The sequence below is a fragment of the Esox lucius genome, chromosome 12, assembly GCF_011004845.1.
Source record: "Esox lucius isolate fEsoLuc1 chromosome 12, fEsoLuc1.pri, whole genome shotgun sequence".
Lineage (NCBI taxonomy): Eukaryota > Metazoa > Chordata > Actinopteri > Esociformes > Esocidae > Esox > Esox lucius.
The window spans coordinates 36,282,219-36,301,259 of NC_047580.1; the positions used below are offsets into that span (position 1 = coordinate 36,282,219).

At 42.3% G+C, this 19,041-nt stretch overlaps 1 protein-coding gene across 5 annotated transcripts in view; it reads left to right on the forward strand.

Annotated features, from left to right (window-relative positions):
• Window positions 1-19,041, forward strand: part of LOC105013516 (neural cell adhesion molecule L1.1) — a 69,886-nt gene that overhangs the window by 5,113 nt on the left and 45,732 nt on the right. For 3 of the 5 annotated variants that reach the window (XM_013136221.4, XM_034296018.1, XM_034296019.1), the window contains exons 2-6: window positions 9,114-9,382; window positions 14,060-14,074; window positions 14,727-14,829; window positions 15,042-15,211; window positions 16,354-16,476. In XM_013136221.4, the coding sequence (XP_012991675.3) occupies window positions 9,271-9,382; window positions 14,060-14,074; window positions 14,727-14,829; window positions 15,042-15,211; window positions 16,354-16,476 (523 nt within the window). In that variant the 5' untranslated portion in view covers window positions 9,114-9,270. Of the gene's footprint in view, window positions 1-9,113; window positions 9,383-11,869; window positions 12,081-14,059; window positions 14,075-14,726; window positions 14,830-15,041; window positions 15,212-16,353; window positions 16,477-19,041 lie in introns of those variants that run through there. The other 2 variants (XM_034296021.1, XM_034296020.1) reach the window with 2 other exon arrangements.

A 19,041-nucleotide genomic window follows, 5' to 3' on the forward strand; every position in this document is an offset into this window, starting at 1 on the left:
CCAGCCAGAGAAAGAGGGGGAGGGAGAGGGAGAGGGGGAGGGGAAAGGGGGAGGGAGAGGGGGAAGGGAGAAATATTACAGCATGCTGGAGTTAGGATGTTGCCATGGTGATTGGGGAAATAGGGAGGGCTGCACCTTCCACACACACACACACACACACTCAGGATCACACACACTCCCAGAATCTCACACACACTGACTCATATTACCACAGACTAAGTGGATAATGTGATACGGATCAAATCTCTTAATATAAAGACACCTTCTCCTGTCTTTGTCAGGATTGGAAGGATCAGAAGACAGGGATTAGAAAAGAAACAGATGCTAGAAGTCAGACTCAAAAGAATAGGAGAGGAGGACTGACAAGAGGAGAGCAAGAGGAGAGAATGATGGGAGGAGATATGAGAGGAGGAACTTAAGAGGCCACCAGGGAAGGTTGAAACAGACTTGGGGTTTGGCAAGCTGAAAGAGGAAGAGGAAGATGGAGGAGGAAAACAGGGAGGAAGAGAGACATCGTAGTTTTAGAATATTATAAAACATTGTTTGTTCTATTAGAATAAGTAAACTGAAAGATATTTTTTTGGAAGAGACCAAATCTTTAAGGCAGTTATACAAATTCATAAATGGAAACCGTACCTACCATCGCAAAGCTGCAGAAATAATGGATTGTTCTTTTTCTATTTGCTCTCAATAGCCCAGATTTTAGCAAGTTGTTTATTAAAGGGATAGTTCATCCAAAAATCATATTTCAGTGACAGTCCCCTTACCCTAACCCTAAACTTGAGTAGGTCCTTCAGGCACGTAGAGTCATACTGTCTCTGTCTCAGTACGTAATTTTTTTTCACATTTGTATCAATCCATACATCAATCAATGTAATTCATATTCACCTTGGACAGTCAAACTTTATTTGCTTGAGAATGGAAATTACATATATTTTGTGTCTGACTCTGAATACGAGCAGGAAGAAATTTTTTCAGGGAATAGAGCCTTACTTGTTCCAACCATAATACACAGATGATGAATTGACCGAATAGAAGCTTGGAGAACAGCTAAAGGGGGGCGATGGTGAACACATTAATCCCCAACCCCTGCCCAGAATATCCAGAGGCAATGTGTACTTTGTGTATTATACCATAGCAATCGGAAGTACTACTTACAATCCGTCTTGTCTCCATGGGTTGAACTGGGTAACTTAATGGAATGGCATTCGCCTTTAGTCCTCTTCTAAATGAATGTGGGTCACAATCCTCTTTATTAAAATGTTTCTTGCAAAAATTGTGTCTCTCATTGGCAAAGTTGCTCCATTGATTCTCCTAAAATACAACTCGGGAGAGATAGAGGTATTGTCCCAAGTTTAAAGTTCTAAGTTAATTTAAATATCACAGCGTCATCCTGCACAATGAAATTCTTGTGACATGGCACACAATATATATGTAATAAGAATTAAGAAATATGTAAAGTAAAAATATTGCAAATATTATTGCAATAATACACAAGTGTAAACTAGCAGCATTTTTAAAACATTTGGCGAAGCAACATATCTTCACATAGCTTGTTTAGATTAAAGTTCACGCTCACCTCAATGACATCACTGCCGAAGAACAGAAGTTGTATTTGGCCGATGCTAATAACGCTAATTACAGACTGGGACAGAGTTGAATAATGGGTTGTTTGAAAAAATTACTCTATGTGCCTTTAGGCACATCTCTTGGTAAGTGAACTTTGAGAATCATATGAATTTTGGACAAAATATCCCTTTAATTCTGATCTTCTTTTTGACAGTTTTAAAGGTGATATATTAGCTTATATATTTGGTTGTAAATCCATCTTTTCCTCCCAAAGGTTCAATTCTGCAAATCTACTCATTCTGAATCAAGCGAGTGTATTCCTTTCTAGGGTCATTCTTCTATATGTGTTGGATGAGTAATTCCTCTAGATGTGCTGGGGGATCCTTCCCCTAGATGTGCTGGGTGAGCTATTCTTCTAGATGTGGTGGGTGAGCTATTCTTCTAGATGTGGTGGGTGAGCTATTCTTCTAGATGTGGTGGGTGAGCTATTCTTCTAGATGTGGTGGGTGAGCTATTCTTCTAGATGTGCTGGGTGGGTCATTCTTCTAGATGTGCTGGGTGGGTCATTCTCCCAGATGTGCTGGGTGGGTCATTCTCCCAGATGTGCTGGGTGGGTCATTCTTCTAGATGTGCTGGGTGGGTCATTCTTCTAGATGTGCTGGGTGGGTCATTCTTCTAGATGTGCTGGGTGGGTCATTCTTCTAGATGTGCTGGGTGGGTCATTCTTCTAGATGTGCTGGGTGGGTCATTCTTCTAGATGTGCTGGGTGGGTCATTCTTCTAGATGTGCTGGGTGGGTCATTCTTCTAGATGTGCTGGGTGAGCTATTCTTCTAGATGTGCTGGGTGGGTCATTCTCCCAGATGTGCTGGGTGGGTCATTCTTCTAGATGTGCTGGGTGGGTCATTCTTCTAGATGTGCTGGGTGGGTCATTCTTCTAGATGTGCTGGGTGGGTCATTCTTCTAGATGTGCTGGGTGGGTCATTCTTCTAGATGTGCTGGGTGGGTCATTCTTCTAGATGTGCTGGGTGGGTCATTCTTCTAGATGTGCTGGGTGGGTGTGGTCGAGCGGCTTCCTCATCTCTTTACAGAAGTCCTAGCTCAACCTGCCCAGGATTGTGTTTCCGCTGTGTGGGGGCTAGTGGTACTGGCTATATTTCATATTAATATGCACACCAATACTGATAGAAACAGTCTGGTGCATGAAACCGTGTGGGAGCCAAATTATTGTTAGAAATTAGATGATGATTAATGTCTTCCGACAGTAATTGTGTCTGCTCTCGCAAAGAGAATGCTTCCTATTTAAGTAGTTTATTTTGTGATAGAGCAGTTTGAACTTCTGTAGGGAGGGAGGCCAGAGGAGATGGAGGAGAGTGTTAGGGGTGAGGGAGGACAGAGGAGATGGAGGAGAGGGTGAGGGAGGACAGAGGAGATGGAGGAGAGGGTGAGGGAGGCCAGAGGAGATGGAGGAGAGGGTGAGGGGTGAGGGAGGACAGAGGAGATGGAGGAGAGGGTGAGGGGTGAGGGAGGACAGAGGAGATGGAGGAGAGCGTGAGGGGTGAGGGAGGACAGAGGAGATGGAGGAGAGGGTGAGGGGTGAGGGAGGACAGAGGAGATGGAGGAGAGGGTGAGGGAGGACAGAGGAGATGGAGGAGAGGGTGAGGGAGGATGGGGGAGAGCCTTAACCAGTCTATTGGCAATGTTATCCGATCATGTATGACTGATAAAACATATCGATTGTCTGGGTGGTCAGTATGCGCTATTGCGCGTGGATGCCTTAGTTTCGTGGATCATTCAGTATTCAATAGCTTTAGGTTAGATTGACAAGTCTAGTAGCCAATTAGATTGTCCCTTCAGTGGTAGGCTGATTTCCCAGGCTGGGGAGAGCCTCGCCATGGATCCTCGTTGCGCAACAGGTCGAAGTTCGCATGGAAAGTTACTGGGATTTGTTTTTTTGTTTTTGTATGGGTTACTATACTAAATAAATAGCATTTAATACATTAAAGATGTACATCAAATAGTGGAATGATGTAATATACACATTTGAATTAAAGGGACACTTGGAAATGGCTCTTGACACCACTTACTAAACTTGCTGCCCAGATCTAGTACTTATGTCTATCAATCCCGATGTGGACATGATTAGGTAACCATAGGATGTGTGTATAACTTAGAATATCAATATTTGAGTTTTTGCCTGTCCATGAAAGAATAGAAAGAGTAAAAAAAAAAAATGTGTTGTGTTTTCTAGCTTGTGCCTGAAAACCTTCCATTCTGCTGAGTTCCTCATAATCTCCCATGTGTATTTTATACAGTATACCTTCACTCTGCATGTCCTGACAACATATGTGCACATACATTGCAGTTATAATGGGCAAGTGCAGTATAGGCGGAATTCTCAATTTCTGTCTCACCAATATAGACAGATTTAAATATGAAAGAAAGGGCACGTGTGTGTGTGTGTGTATGTGTGTGTGCGACATGCCAGATGAGTAGGGTGCAAATTATTGCTTATTTAAATATTTCACCCATTCATGAGAGAGAGAGAGAGAGACAGAAAGACAGACAGACAGAAAGACAGACAGAGACAGACAGACAGACACAGAGAGAGAAGGAGAGACAGACAGACAGACAGACAGAGAGAGACAGACAGACACAGAGAGAGAAGGAGAGACAGACAGACAGACAGACAGAGAGAGACTGACAGACACAGAGAGAGAGACAGACAGACAGAGAGAGACAGACAGACACAGAGAGACAGACAGACACAGAGAGAGACAGACAGACACAGAGAGAGAGACAGACAGAGAGAGACAGACAGAGAGAGACAGACACAGAGAGAGAGAGAGACAGACACAGAGACAGACAGACAGACACTGTGTGGTTTCATCTACTTCTCTGCAGTGTTCAGTTTGATAATCATCTCAGAGGTCCACAGGGAATCATTGTGTCGTTAGAGTCCTGTCGCTACGGAAACACAGCTGAGGTGGATGTGTGTGTGTGTGTGTATGCATGTGTCACGCTATAGAAGTGACATCATCTGATAGTGACTTCATCACAGTGACATCATTAATTGCCATTACTAATCCTTTATTAACAACAAGACCACACACAAGTGGACAAACACACATGCACACACACGCGTGTGGACACACACACACTCAAACACGCACATGGACACACGCACACGTGTGGACACACACACACACACCCAAACAAAGACATGTAAGATAGCGTGCTTTATTGAAATGACAGTTCAATTACATATTCATGAGCTTTGAGTGGAGAGGACACATCAGGACTGAGATCTACACACACACACACACACATCGTATCACTCTGACACATACACACACACATCGTATCATTCTGACACTCTACACACACACAAAGAGCCTTTACATGCATTACACGTCTGTGTAAGAAAGTTGTAAATTTAAAGCATGAATAATTTATTTAGGTGAATTTAGGTCAGACGGTGACCAGAGAGAGACAGACAGTCTGGGAAATACAGTCTCTCTCTTTCCCCATCTCCTCTCCTCCTCTCCTCCTGTCTTCCTCTCCTCCTCTCCTCCTCCCCCCTCTCCATCTCTACCTCTTTAATCTCTTATCCACACTTCCTGTTATTTCCTCTCAGGTTGGTATCTATCAATGAGTTAATTTCTCGCTCTGTCACCCACTATCTGCTCCACTCCTCCTCAATCCTCAGAGGGCTGTTCCACCTGCCCCCCCCCCACAAACACACACACAACAGCTTCTTAAACCAGCACCATATTCAGATCCTCAGACAATAGAAGTGGTCCATAAAAATACACTCGATCCTCTAACCCATAACCTCTAACCTAGCACCTAACTATCAACCCATAACCCTAACTACTAACCCTTAACTACTAACCCTAACCTATACACCCTAACTCATATCCCATAACCCTTAACTACTAACCCTTAACCTAATGATAAATGCTCAGTGGAGTAACCGTCATCATTCACTACTCAGTGGAGTAACATTCATTGTTCACTACTCAGTGGAGTAACAGCCACCATTAACTACTCAGTGGAGTAACATTCATAATTTACACATAGAGTGGGTTCCCAGCCAGGGAATCAGACATTATGGACGGCCCAGCTTGGCTACCAATCATCTAATGAGGGACAGGCTTGAACAGCAGCTGGTGTGAATCCCTGTGGGCCGGCCAAACAAAACAGGCCCCTATTACCGAGACTAAAACAACCTAATCAGAAACCAAAAAATATCTGTCTACATCTACTGTTCTCCAAGGAAGGATGGATATTCATGTTGGTGCATTCCTTCTGTCTGCTGTGTGCATGTGTGTGCATGTGTGTGTGTGTGTGTGTGCATGTGTGTGTGTGTGTGTGTGTGTGCATGTGTGTGTGTGTGTGTGTGTGTGGTCTGTGTGTGTGTATGGTGTTTGTGTGTGACAGATAGTCCCCCCTCCATTTTTACTGAGCAGCACAGCTGGAGGTCATGAATATTTAAATAGCAAGAATTTCTGGACACACCTCCTTATCTACTCCACACACATGTGTTTCTGATTCTCCATGTGGCCTCAAACATTAACCCTTAACCTTACTACCCTGACCCCAATGTTAACCTACTGACCACAGACACGTAAAACACACACATACATATGTAGGTGGGGATGTAGGTGGTGGTGTTGGTGGGGATGTAGGTGGTGGTGTTGGTGGGGATGTAGGTGGTGGTGTTTGTGGGGATGTAGGTGGGGCTGTAAGTGGAGATGTAGGTGGTGGTGTAGGTGATGGTGTAGGTGGGGATTGGGGATGTAGGTGGGGCTGTAGTAGGGGATGTAGGTGGTGATGTAGTTGGTGATGTAGGTGGGGTTGTAGGTGGGGATGTAGAGGTTGATGTAGGTGGTGATGTAGCTGGTGCTGTAGGTGGGGATGTAGGTAATGGTGTAGGTGGGGATGTAGGTGGTGATGTAGGTGAGGATGTCGGTGGGGATGTAGGTGGGGATGTAGAGGTTGATGTAGGTGGTGATGTAGGTGGTGGTGTAGGTGGGGATGTAGGTGCTGATGTAGGTGGGGATGTAGGTGGGGATGTAGAGGTTGATGTAGGTGGTGATGTAGGTGGTGGTGTAGGTGGAGATGTAGGTGCTGATGTAGGTGGGGATGTAGGTGGTGGTGTAGGTGGGGATGTAGGTGGTGATGTAGGTGGTGGTGTAGGTGGGGATGTAGGTGCTGATGTAGTTCCTCTAGAGGATGTCAGTGTAACCCAACCTTGGTCGTTGTGTTGTCGTTCCTTTCCTCTGTTACTCCCCTTTTCTTTCTCTCCTTTAATTTCCTTTTTATTTCTGTCTTTCTATGTTCCATTTCCTATGTCTGTCACACACACAATCACACAAACAATACATAATCACGCACATAATCACACAAACAATACATTATCACGCACACAATCACACAAACAATACATAATCCTGCACATATTCACACACACAATACATTATCACGCACATAATCACACAAACAATACATAATCACGCACATAATCACACAAAAAATGCATAATCACACACACAATCACACAAACAATACATAATCACGCACATAATCACACAAACAATACATAATTACGTACATTATCACACAAACAATACATAATCACACACACAATCACACACACAATACACAATCACACACACAATACATAATCACACACACAATCACACAAACAATACACAATCACACACACAATCACACACACAATCACACACACAATTACACGTATAATCACATACATAATCACACACAATCACACGTACAATCACACACACAATCACACATACAATTACACTTAAAATCACGCACTTAATCACACACACAATCACAAAAACAATACATATTCACACACACAATCACACACATAATCACACACACAATCACACAAACAATACATAATCAAACAAATTACACACATAATCACACACACAATCACACAAACAATACATCATCACACACACAATTACACACACAATCACACAAACAATCACACACACAATCTCACACAAAAACACTTTTCTTTCTATTCATGTGGGAACTTAAAAACCTGGTTTAGGGTTAGGAATTAGGAACATGGGATTCCTGTGTCAGGTGTGTGTGTAGGTCTGAATGTGTGTGTGTGGGGGGGGCGTTCTGGGGGTGTTTAACAACAATAGCAAAGTGAGTGTGGGGGTTGTGAATACAATAGAGGAGAAGGTTGGGGTCACAGTGTTGGTCCGCATTTGCAAGTGTGTGTATATGCGTCTGTGTGTGTGTATGTGTGAGTGTGTACGCATCTGTGTGTGTGTACGCACGTGTGTGTGAAAGGGTAATTATAGGGTCTGGGTGGGGGCTGCCTTTAGCCAGCTGTCACTCTTCCTCATGGAGGGGGGGGGGGCTTAGCCCGCAGGCCTTCTGTCTGGTTTTGAGTGCTTCTGAATGATGGTATACAATGGTTCTAAATGGTGGTTTCCAGTGGTTCTAAATGGTGGTTTCCAGTGGTTCTAAATGGTGGTTTCCAGTGGTTCTAAATGGTGGTTTCCAGTGGTTCTAAATGGTGGTTTCCAGTGGTTCTAAATGGTGGTTTCCAGTGGTTAAAAATGATGATTTACAGTGGTTCCAAATAATGGTTTACAGTGGTTCTCAATGATGATTTACAGTGGTTCTAAATGGTGGTTTACAGTAGTTCTAAATGGTGGTTTTCAGTGGTTCTAAATGGTGGTTTACAGTAGTTCTAAATGGTGGTTTACAGTGGTTAAAAATAATGGTTTACAGTGGTTAAAAATGATGGTTTTCAGTGGTTCAAAATGATGGTTCTAAATGATAGTTAATTTACAGTGGTTCTAAATATTGGTTTTCAGCGGTTCTAAATACTGGTTTTCAGTAGTCCAAAATGATGGTTTTCCATGGTTCTAAGTAATGGTTTACTGGGGTTCTAAATGAAGTTCTAACACTGTCACAAGTCATTTAACTGTCTCTGTCTCTGTATTACTGGTTGCTACATTATAGATGCCCAAGTGAAATATAAGTGAATATAAGTGAATATATCTTTACCTCAACACTGAATATATCTTTACCTCAACACTGAATATATCTTTACCTCAACACTGAATAGAACTATACATAAGAAACAACTTTTTATTTATATCAGTAATAAATATAACTTTACATCAGCAGTATATCATTTTACCTCAGTACCAAATCTACCTTAAAATCATGTACTAAATATAACATCACATAAATATGACTTTACATGAATACTGAATATTACTTTACACCAGTACCACCTCGAAAAGAGAAGCACCAACAACCTTGTGTTTCTAAATAAAAAGGGGAAACAGCTCTCTACCGAATAAAGGCATTCATTAATTAATGCTCTCTCCTGCTTTCTCTCCTCACTCATTTGTCCTCTACCTCTAATCTCTGTCTTCTTTTCTTTCCCTCTCTATTTCCCTCTCTCTATCCATCTCTCTATTTCCCTCTCTCTATCCATCTCTGTATTTCCATCTGTCTCTTTTCTCCCGTGCAGATTGACAGCCGGCAGACAGTGACACACTGACAGACACGTCAACACACACACACACACACCTCTGTCAGCTTGAAAAACGCATCAGAGGGTGAGAGCAGGAGTCCTGGGTGTGTGTTCCTGTGGTTGAGGGTTGTGTGAGTTGATGGGAGAGTAAGAGATGTGTGTTGACCAGCATCAGAGGGGCAGAAGCCCCCCTGCCCGGCCCCCTCTTCTCCTCCTCCTGTTCCTTTCCTCATCTTGTCTTGGGGCCATCAGCATCCCCAAGAACTGTAAGTATCTACATGTGGACACACACACACCCTCACACACACACACTCTCTCTCACACACACACACACACACAGACACACACTCACACATACAGGCAAAAAAACTCACACAGACACACACACACACACAGACAGACAACAAACACACACACACAGACACTCATACACACACTCACTCACTCACACACACACACACACTCACATACACACACACACATACTCAGCAAATCACATTAACACATTAGAACTCACTACTAGAGGTTAGTTCAGGGGTCAGAACTCTGAACTAACTGCAGAGAGGGGGAGGGGTGAGACGAGCGGGGGGGTGATACGAGCGGGGGGGTTGAGACGAGCAGAGGGGGGGAGGGGTGAGACTAGCAGAGGGGGGCAGGGGTGAGACGAGCTGAGGTCGAAGGAAACAGATCTGACCTTCAATGGCTAACCTTGAAGTCTGGGTGCAACTAACAGAGAGAAGGAAGGACAAAGGAAGGTGGGGGTGAAGGTGGGGGTGAAGGTGGGGGTGAAGGGGTGGAAGTGGGGATAAGTGGGGTTGGACAGGGTGTGTAAGGGGGGGGGCTGTTAGTCGGAATAACAACAATCTCTGATTTCTGCCTCCACCCCACCTTCGGTAACAGGTAATAAAAACACAATAATAACACATAATACATGATCTATAATGAATTAGCTAACAGTTTATTCATCATTTATTAATCATTACTTAATTCAAAATATATTTAACAAAGGACCTTTTAAACCATTTATTAATCATCATTCCTAATGCACATTATTGTCTAAGTACATTGTAGAACTTAATGGTTAGTTACACAAGACAGGATGTTGTGAAATGACTTTTTTAAGGTTTAGTTGTGTAAATGTTTTGCAAATGTTAACAACCTTGTTAATGGAAACTGATCCTGATACATGAAGATGCTGTTAACACCAAGGTTTTTCACAGTAAAACACCATGTCATTTTAACTTCAGGAATATCACTCTGTCCACTTAGGAAGCATAAGCAAATGTGAATCAGTGTCACCTGTTTTGCAAATGAAAGTAAACCCTGGTGCACTGGAGAGGCAACATCAAGACAACCACCAAAAAGAGAATGGTTTGGCAGGTGGTGGGCAGAGACAGTTGTTCTCTGCTAATCCTTCCTGACAGATTCTGCTTTAGTTTTGGGTTTTGCTAGTGTCCTTGTCACTACTGGTAGCATGAGGCGGTACCTGCAGCCCATTCAGGTTGCACAGGTAGTCCAGCTCCTCCAGGATGGCACATCCATATGTGCGGCCGCAAGAAGGTTTGCTGTGTCTCCCAGTACAGTCTCAAGAGCATGGAGCAGATACCAGGAGGCGGGTCGTTACACAAGGAGAGCTGGACAGGGCTGTAGAAGGGCACCAACCCAGTAGAAGGACCGGTATCTGCTCCTTTGTGTGAGGAGGAACAGGAGGACCACTGCCAGAGCCCTACAAAATGAGTTCCAGCAGGCAACTGGTGTGCATGTTATCCTGACTAAACTGTCAGAAACAGACTCCATGAGGGTGGCATGAGGGCCTGACATCCTCTAGTGGGACCTGTGCTCACAGCTCAGCACCGTACAGCTCGATTGGCATTCAACAGAGAGCACCAGAATTGGCAGGTCCACCACTGGCGCCCCGTATTCTTCGCAGATGAGAGCAGATTCACACTGAGTACATGTGACAGACGTGAAAGAGTCTGGAGATGCTGTGGTGAACGTTATGATGCCTGCAACATCATCCAGCATGACCGGTTTGGCGGTGGGTCAGTGATGGTCTGGGGAGGCATATCCTTGGAGGGTCGCACAGACCTCCACGTGTTAGCCAACAGTACCCTGACTGTTGTTAGGTACCGGGGTGAAATCCTCAGACCCATCGTCAGGTGCAGGACAATGCCTGGCCTCAAGTAGCCAGAGTGTGTAGACAGTTCCTGGATGATGAAGGCATTGATGCCATTGACTGGCCCTCACATTCGTTCTCAGGCATTAATCCAGTTGAGAACCTCTGGGACGTTATGTATCGGTGCATCCAACACTTCCAAGTAGCGCCACAGACTGTCCAGGAGCTTACTGATGCCCTGATCCAGGTCTGAGAGGAGATCCCCCAGGACACCATCCACCCTCTCATCAGGAGCAGGCCCAGACATTGTTGGGAGTCCATATAGACACATGGGGGCCATACACACTACAGAGTCACATTATGTGTTGCCTTGATGAAATTCACTCAAGTTTGAATCCAGGCCTCAGTCGGTTGGTGATTTTGGTTTCCGTTGACCGTTGTTTTACGTCATTTTGTTAACGAATTACATAATGTACTGTAAAGATTCAGATCTTTAATATATTTAGTTCATCGAGACCCAATGTGTGATTTAGGTGTTCAATTAACCTTTTTAAGCAGTGTACTTATAGAGAAAGTATCTGGTTCAACCAGATTTGAGTAATTAGCTTAAAATAATTGTGTAATATACAAACACACATCAAGTTTGATTTCTCGGTTAAACATTGTCCTTTCGAATGAACTCCAGAGCTCCCAACCCTGACTGTTTCTGTTAATGGGGAATGATATTGATAACATTAGCAAAACAACAATTATTTCAAAACCTCCTGTCTTGTGTGATTCATCGTTCAACTACTGACATGTTCTACAACAATCTCTGATTTCTGCCTCCATCCCACCTTCGGTAACAGGTAATACAAATACAATAGTAACACATAATACATGATCTATAATGAATTAGCTAACAGTTTATTCATCATTTATTAATCATTACTGAATTAAAATGTGTTTAACAAAGGACCTTTTAAACCATTTATTAATCATCATTCCTAATGCACTTCTGTTTCTACAACACTGTTTTCAAAAAGGTTGGGACACTGTGTAAAATGTAATGAGAAACCAAATGCCATTATGTGAGAAAATCATTTAAACACTATATTCAATAGGAAATAGTACCAAGTCAGATGTATCAGATGTTAAAACGGAGAAATGTTATAGTTTCTTTAAAAAAATATGTCCACTTAGAATATGATGCCAGCAACATAGTTCATAAAAGCTGGGACATTGGGCACAAAAAACTGGAAAGGTTGTGTAATGCTAAAAGAAAACATGATGGAACATTTCACAACTGATTAGGTTAATTGGCAACAGATCAGTAAGATGATTGGGTATTAAAAGATCATTCCAGAGAGGATGAGTCTTTCAGAAGTAAAGATGGAGAGGGGTTCACCACTCTGTGAAAAACTTTGCGGGCAAATAATGCAACAATTTAAGAATACTGTTTCTCAAAGTAAAATTGCAAAGAGTTTGGGGATTTCATCATCTACTGTACATCATTTCATTAAAAGAAATCTCTGTACACAAGGGACAAGGCCGAAAAGCAGTAATAGATGGGCGTGATCTTCGGGCCCTGAGGCGGCACTGCATTGAAAACAGACACGATTCTGTAGTGGAAATCACTGCGTTAACAACAGACACGATTCTGTAGTGGACATCACTGCATTGAAAACAGACATGATTCTGTAGTGGACATCACTGCGTTAACAACAGACACGATTCTGTAGTGGACATCACTGCGTTAACAACAGACACAATTCTGTAGTGGACATCACTGCGTTAACAACAGACTTGATTCTGTAGTGGACATCACTGCGTTAACAACAGACACGATTCTGTAGTGGACATCACTGCGTTAACAACAGACATGATTCTGTAGTGGACATCATTGCATTAAAAACAGACACGATTCTGTACTGGACATCACTGCATTAAAAACAGACACGATTCTGTAGTGGACATCACTGCATTAAAAACAGACACGATTCTGTAGTGGAAATCACTGCATTAAAAACAGACACGATTCTGTACTGAATAACACTGCATTAAAAACAGACATGATTCTGTACTGGACATCACTGCATTAAAAACAGACACGATTCTGTAGTGGACATCACTGCATTAAAAACAGACACGATTCTGTACTGGACATCACTGCATTAAAAACAGACACGATTCTGTACTGGACATCACTGCATTAAAAACAGACACGATTCTGTACTGGAAATGGGCTCAGGAACACTTCCGAAAACCATTGTCTGTGAAGACAGTATTTCGTGCATTTTGAAACAAAAAATATTACAAAGGAGACCCTGAACTGCCGAGCAGCTGAAATCCAGTATCAAGCAAGACTGGGAAAACATTTCACTTTCAAAACTACAGCAACTGGTCTCCTCAGTTCCCAAAGTCTCCCAGTTTTGTTAAAAGAAGAGATGATGCAGCACTGTGGTAACATGACCCTGTCCCAGCATGTGTTGCTGGCATAAAATTCCAAATGGGAATGTAGTTTTCCTAAAACCAAGAATCCTCAGTTTCAACATTTGAAGTGTTGTCTTTGTACTACTTTCAAGTAAATGTAGGGGTAATTAATTGCATTCTGTTTTAATTTGTGTTTTATGCAGCATCCCAACTTTTTTGGAAACAGAGTTGTATATATACTCTGCTCTGTTTTTCTATCTGTCATCCTTCTCTTGTCTGTATCTGTTTCAGTCTAATGTCAGAAACAACACAGACTTTAAAACACATCTTTCTCTTTCTTCATACAGACATAATTTAGCTTGCTGTCTTATTAACATTTTGTCTGTTTGTCTGCTACATCTCCATGGACTAATAGATAAAGTACAGAACAGTAAGTTATTCCTCTTCATGTTTGTTGTTCTGTATTGTGTTTAGTAATGTGCTGTGTGAGTTGTTTAATACTACTACTTTTTATAATAATAAGAAAAAGTAATACATAGTCTAGACATGACAAACATATACATGTAAATAAATATACAGCTCTGGAAGACCACTGCACCTTTTTCTTTCCTTTTCAAAAATGTTGGAAAGAAAAGATTTGAGTGAGGAACAAAAGCGTTCAATTTGCAGTGGTCTCTTAATTTTTTGGCTGTATTTGAGCTGTTTATATATGAAAAGTATATATATGAGCTGTATGTATATGAGCTGTATGTATATGAGCTGCATGTATATGAGCTGTATGTATATGAGCTGTATGTATATGAGCTGCATGTATATGAGCTGTATGTATATGAGCTGTATGTATTTGAGCTGCATGTATATGAGATGCATGTAAATGAGCTGTATATATATGAGCTGTATATATATGAGCTGTATGTGTATGGGATGTATGTGTATGAGCTGTATGTATATGAGCTGTATGTATATGAGCTGTATGTATATGAGCTGTATGTATATGAGCTATGTGTATATGAGCTGTGTGTATATGAGCTGTATGTATATGAGCTGTATATATGTTTATTTATATTACATGATGTGTTCAGTGCTGCAGCCTCCTGTACTGACAGAACTGCCTAAGTCCCTAACTGCCTTCTCATTGGATGATGTGACTCTGCCCTGCGAGGCCACTGGCACCCCCACACCCAGGTACCCTGTACTTCACCTGTCTGTGTCTGTCTGTGTCTGTCTGTGTCTATGTCTGTGGTTCTGTGTCCGTCTGTGTGTGTGTGTGTTTTTGTGTGTCTTTGTGTGTTTCTGTGTGTGTGTGTGTGTGTGTGTACGTGTGTGTTTCTCTGTTGAAATTATCAAATGAACTTGATGTTCACCTCTGGTTGTTCTGTCCCTCCTAACACACACAGTTTCCGCTGGACAAGAGACGGTTTGGAGTTGAAGACGAAATACGAGGGTTCCGGAACCTTCACACCGCATGATGACAAGCCACTCAGTAGTTACCAAGGAAACTACCGTTGCTACGCCAACAACGACCTGGGCACCGCCATGACACACACCATTAGACTCATCACTGAACGTGAGTCTCCTTCTGCCACCCAAACATACTGTTTACAACTCATACAATAAAGATATGATGATGAAGATAGTCAGGGTGATGGTGATGGTGGTGATGATGATGGTGGTGATAATGATGGTGATGAAGATAGTGAAGGTGATGATGATGGTGATGTGATAAAGGGGATGATGATGATAATGTGGTAATGAGGATGGTGATGAAGATTGTGAAGGTGATGGAGGTGATAATGATGGTGATGATGAGGGTGGTGATAATAGTGATGGTGGTGATGATCATAATGGTGTGTTTGATGATAGTGATGGTGATAATGATGGTGATAATATTGATGGTAGGTGATGATGGTGATAAAGATTGTGAGGGTGATGATGGTGGTGATGATTGTGATGGTGATGTTAGTGATGGTGGTGATGGTGATGATAATAATGGTAGTGATGATAGTGATGATGTTGGTGATGATAGTGATGGTGATAATGATGATGGTGATGATGATACTGGTGGTTATGATAGTGGTGATATTGATGATAGTGGTGATGATAGTGATTGTGATGATAATAATGGTGGTGAAGATGGTGATGATGATGGTGGTGATGATAGTGATGGTGGTGATGATGATAGTGATTGTGATGATGATGATGATGATGATAGTGATGATGATGGTGGTGATGGTGATAATGATGATGGTGATGATGATAGTGGTGGTTATGATACTGAGGATATTGATGATAGTGGTGATGATAGTGATTGTGATGATAATATTGGTGGTGATGATAATGATGGTAATGATAGTGATGGTGGTGATGATGATAGTGATTGTGATGATGATAGTGATGGTGGTGATGATAGGTGTTGGTGGTGGTGATGGGAATGATGATAGTGATGTTGGTGATGATAGTGATGGTGATAATGATGGTGGTGATGATAGTGATGGTGATAATGATGGTGGTGATGATAGTGATGGTGATAATGATGGTGGTGATGATAGTGATGGTGATGATGATGGTGGTGATGATTATGATAGTGATGGTGGTGATGATAAGTGATGGTGATGATGATGATAGTGATGTTGGTGATGATAGCGTTGATGATAGTGATGGTGGTGATGAAGGGGATGGTGTTGATGGCAAAGTGTGTGCTTGTTTCAGTGACCCCAACCCTCCCAAAACAGAAGAGGATTCGTCTGAAGGTAGATGAAGGGGCTCATGTTGTTCTCCACTGCAACCCCCCCCAGAGCTCCACCCCTCCTGAAATCCATTGGATGGATAGAAGTAAGATCCAAACTGGACCTGCATGTGTCTGTGTTTGTGTGTTTTTATAAAAAGTGTCTAACACAACTCTGCAGATACACTGAAGAGTCAGTGGACTAATTAATGAAATACAAAGCTCTCGTTTTGGGGTAATAATTCCTTCGATGATTCCAGTCTGCCCAATGTCTAACCCTTCATTACCTGCCAAGACAAAAACATTGAATCTCAAACTGAAGCTTCCAAATAAATAACTATGTACGCTGCCTTGCCCAAATAGAAGCTGCACACTCTAATCTTTCCTTGGACCGCCTTTAGCTTTGATTACGGCACGTATTCACCATGGCGTTGTTTTGACAACCTTATGCAACGTCACAGCTAGGGCTGTCACGATCAGGATATTATAGTTGACGATTCATTTGTTTAAATGTTATACAACTATTATGCACTGAACAAAATTATAAACACAACACTTTTGTTTTTGCCCCCATTTATCATGAGCTGAACTCAAAGATCTAAGACTTTCTCTATGTACACAAAAGGCCCATTTCTCTCAAATATTGTTGACAAAAGCACTTTTCTTTTGCCGTGATAATCCATCCACCTCACAGGTGTGGCATATCAAGATTTTGATTAGACAGCATGATTATTGCACAGGTGTGCCTTAGACTGGCCACAATAAAAGGCCACTCTAAAATGTGCAGTTCCATCACACAGTACAATGCCCCAGATGTCGTTTTGAGGGAGCGTGCAATTGGCATGCTGACTGCAGGAATGTCCACCAGAGCTGTTGCCCGTGAATTGAATGTTAATTTCTCTACCATAAGCTGTCTCCAAAAGCGTTTCAGAGAATTTGAGCCTCAAAACATACCTTTGATTTGTCAGAGGATATGCCATCCACACATACGAACTGATATCTTTCAGATAATTACGATTTAAACCAGGCTAGAACGTCCACGTAGCCCAATATGGGTTTCCACTCTCTCTTAGAGAAGGGAGTGATCAATAGTGTGCAATTGGGCTGTACGCTGCTGGCAATACTCGGCCCTCATTCAGGGGTGTTGCGGTTGGTGGGTGTCTCTTTGGTTGATGCCTGGCAATGTGGGTGGATTGATTTCCTGCCTGTTGGGCCCTGTCCAGGGCCTCCCCCGGGTAGGGCCACAGTGTCGCCGGACCCCCCCGTCTCAGTTCCAAGGTGTAACGCTGCTATATTATTGTGCTGGTGGAAATGAGGAATGCACTTTCTAACTTTTCTCAGTCTCCTCAATTTCTAAATTTTAGGAGGAGATGAGGTCCTGGTCCACACCTGCGGAGTACCTGGTTTAGGGGCCCCGTTGCTGTCCCTGTCCTTGTCCACCTGGTCATACTTCTGACCTAGTCTAAAATCAAATAGCCTCTGGATTTAGCCCAGAGAAATTTATAAATTATTCCAATTGGACTCTTAATATCTCACCCGGCACAGCCAGAAGAGGTCTGGTCACCCCTCTGAGCCTGGGTCCTCTCTAGGTTTCTTCCTAAAATTCGGCCTTCTTAGGGAGTTTTTCCTAGCCACTGAAATACAGCACTACTGTTGTTTGCTCCTTGGGGTTTAAGGCCAGGGGTCTCTGTAAAGCACTTTGTGACAACTGCTGTAAAAAGGGCTTTATAAATACATTTTATTGATTGATCAATAGTGTCAAAAGCAGCCCTAAGATCAAGAAGCAACAGGACGGATGCGGAACCTTTGTCTGAGGCCATTAGAAGGTAATTTGTCTCAGTACTATGATGGGGTCTGAAACCGGACTGGAGCATTTCATAAATGTTATTTGTCTTCAGGAAGGCATTCAGCTGTTGGGAAACACATTTTTCTATGATTTCTGAGAGGAATGGGAGGTTTGATATTGGCCTATAATTGTTTAATATGACAGGATCCAGATTTTATTTGAAGAGCCTTAATTTCCGCTATTTTCTGTGAGCTTGCTACACATCTGGAGGATAGGGAGCAATTTATTATGTTCAACATTGGCTGACCTAGCACAGGAAATAGCTCCTTAAGTAATTTTTTTGGAATTGGGTATAGCTGACAGTTTGTGGGTTTAGAACTCATTACAAATTTTGTAAATGTGTCGAGTGATACGGTATAAAAAAATTTAAGTGTCCCCATTGACACCTGGTCAGGGAGGTTCAGGACATTCTCAGGACAACTGAGATTTTGAGGACCATAACTATTTAAGGAGGAGTCAGTTATTTGTTTTCTAATGGTGATGATCTTTTTATCAAAGTAGTTCATGTATTCATTACAGCTATAGTGAAGACCCACTTCACTTGTTGAGCGTAGTTTTTTTTGTTAACTTTGCAATTGTATCAAAGATACATTTTTTATTGTTTATTTTTACCTCAATCAGGTTGGAGAAATAAGCTGATCGAGCAGACGTGAGTGTTTTTCGGTATTGTAGTGTACTGTCTATCCAGACTAGTCTGAATACTTCCAACTTGGTGGAGCGCCACTTTCGCTCCAATTTTCTGGAGGCTTGCTTAAGTGCTCTAGTATTGTCTGTGTACCAGGGAGCAAGTTTCTTGTTGCGTATTTCTTCAGTGGTGCAACCGTGT